Genomic DNA, 2,242 nt, shown 5'->3' on the forward strand with positions numbered 1-2,242 from the left:
GAGGCGCGGAGAGCGGTGATCTGACGAGCGGCGGCGCAGCTATCTTGATCGGAGCTCGGTGCGTGCTTGATTTCCTCCGGGTCTTGCTCAGGAAGGGTAGAATCCCACCTTCGTCGCCAATGAAACGTACTCGGAAACGTTGAGTGATTCAGCAGGGAGTACTTTATTAGAGCAAGAACAAGACAGAAGATCCCGGCACGCAGGCCGGTATAATAGGTTATTTACAGTGGCCGAGAGTCCCATTGGCTCTCGGCCACGGACCTGGCCCTCTGGTTGGTGCGGGCTAGGATTCGCTCCGCTATTGTTCTACAGGAACGAAGCTCTGGGGTTGTGCTTGACCGCATGGCCCAACAGTCGCGCACGTGGTAATGGCGGATACATTACAGTTCTAAACCCATGATTCTAAGACACCTCCTTATATAGTGGTTAGTATAAAATAGTGGGGAGACTGCACAAAGAAGTTCGTTCTCAGCAAGAAACACCCTTAGATCACGGTTTTTCTTTTCCCTTTGAAAACCAAATCAGACTCCCTAGAAACTCCCCAAGTTTTCTCAAACCCTAGAAGATTCTCTTTCTCTCAAGTATACTTAAATCCACTTTATATCTATGCATTACATTCAAGGGCTCATCTCCCGACTTTCTCTCAAATGGGCCAAGTGCTCATCAAACCGAATTCCAATTCACGACTACAAATCCCATAGTACATTTCGGGAAGGAGTTCATAGCATCTTCTTTATCGCAAATAAAGGCATTGCAATGCTGCCATTCAGCTCACAGAGGGAGCGCCAGCTTCTGTTAACGTGACTACATTCCCCACAGTGCAAAGCGATCAAGGGAAGAGAATGGGGTCCGCCCCTCGGCCGCCTCCCCCTCCCCGCCGGAGCGCCCGGATAAAGGTTCCGTTCCGTGCGCAGTGCGGTTCGGTGCGGCGCTGCTGACAGGGGACTGGGCGACCGAGCTTGGGGCCCGCGCGGTGACAGCAGCAGCCTGGCAGTGTCCGAGTCCCCGACGTGGTGGGGAGAGGACTCGGAGACGGACGCCCCGGAGGACGACATGTCGGGGAGCTGGGAAGTCTCCTCGGTCCGGGGCTCCGTCAGTGGAGGTGGCGGGTTAAGCCGCGAGCTGTGTCGGACGTTCGGGCACTACAACCGGCACTTGGGGCGGCTGCAGCACAATCTGCGCGACACCAAGAATTTCTTCCGCGACATCAAGTACTCCCAAGGGCTCGCCGTCTTCCCCATCTCTGGCACTGGGCCCGCCGGGGAGGAGCCGCCTCGACCACAGCCCGCCCCCTCATCCCTTGATACTAGTGCCCCTAGTGGTGGGGGTGCCTCCCTGCAAGCCGGTAAGGCACCCTGGGGGTAGGGGGCGTCGGGAGGAGGGGAGACCATCTGTGTTGGGCTTCCAGCTCCACGGTACGGCAGGGCGAACCCCCATCAGGGGCGGGTTTTGTCATCCCTGAAGCGGGAAAAGCCCACGCATGGCGGAATTCCCCCTCGTTAGGCAATCCGTGCAGCACCGGCCGGTGTATCCCGTATGGGTAGCCGTGTTTTTCCGTAACAGCGGCATTTTAAAAATTAACTAATTTATTCCAGCTGGATTCCCGTTTCACGTTTGGCTGCCAGTCTTGAGGAGCGCTGACTTTCCTGGGATGGGATGGGAGGGGGATCTGCAGCAGTTGAAGGGATGTAACTGATGGGAAGCTAATGTGTGATGGTGGGGATGTCTGGATTAACCGTTGGGAACCGGGTGTGTGTTTCGGCAGGTATGTGCTCTAGCAAGCTGGCCAAAACCAAGGAGAGAAGCGAGGGCCTAAGCGTTGCCTTTTTCCGTTAGGCTTGCCAAACATGCTGGTTTTGAATAGGAAGCTGTTGTGCCTTTGCGTGTGCGTGTTTGCATGAAGTTCTTCTCTGTCTCTCTTTTTAAGGAGGATAGCCAGTTTCCTTGGGGGCATGCTTGATGAGAGTGACACCACTGCCGCTTGACAATTGCATAGTCTGCTCTGCCGGCTCACCCGCTAGGCGAACTAGGCATTCACCTAGAGCGCCGGGCCCTGGATGGGGCGAGTGGCAGGCCCTGGATGGGGCACCAAAGTTCGCCTCCCCCCCCCAAAGCCCATGTGCTACCAAAGCGCGCCGCTGTTCGCCTCACCTGCTTCACCGCTGAAGCAGCCGCGTCCCCAGCCAGCCAGCCCGCCGTTCTCCCCATCACTCCTTGGCAAACAGAAGGGGAAGTCATGGAA

At 56.5% G+C, this 2,242-nt stretch overlaps 1 protein-coding gene across 1 annotated transcript in view; it reads left to right on the plus strand.

Moving 5' to 3' along the window:
* Positions 1-935: 935 nt before the first annotated feature.
* Positions 936-2,242, plus strand: part of DSTYK (dual serine/threonine and tyrosine protein kinase) — a 65,038-nt gene continuing 63,731 nt past the window's right edge. Inside the window, exon 1 of the mRNA XM_015419342.1 lies at positions 936-1,345. Within this exon, the coding sequence (XP_015274828.1) occupies positions 1,054-1,345 (292 nt within the window). The 5' untranslated portion in view covers positions 936-1,053. The remainder of the gene's footprint in view (positions 1,346-2,242) is intronic.

The sequence above is a fragment of the Gekko japonicus genome, unplaced genomic scaffold (genome assembly GCF_001447785.1).
Source record: "Gekko japonicus isolate JY-2015 unplaced genomic scaffold, Gekko_japonicus_V1.1 scaffold276, whole genome shotgun sequence".
Taxonomy (NCBI): domain Eukaryota; kingdom Metazoa; phylum Chordata; class Lepidosauria; order Squamata; family Gekkonidae; genus Gekko; species Gekko japonicus.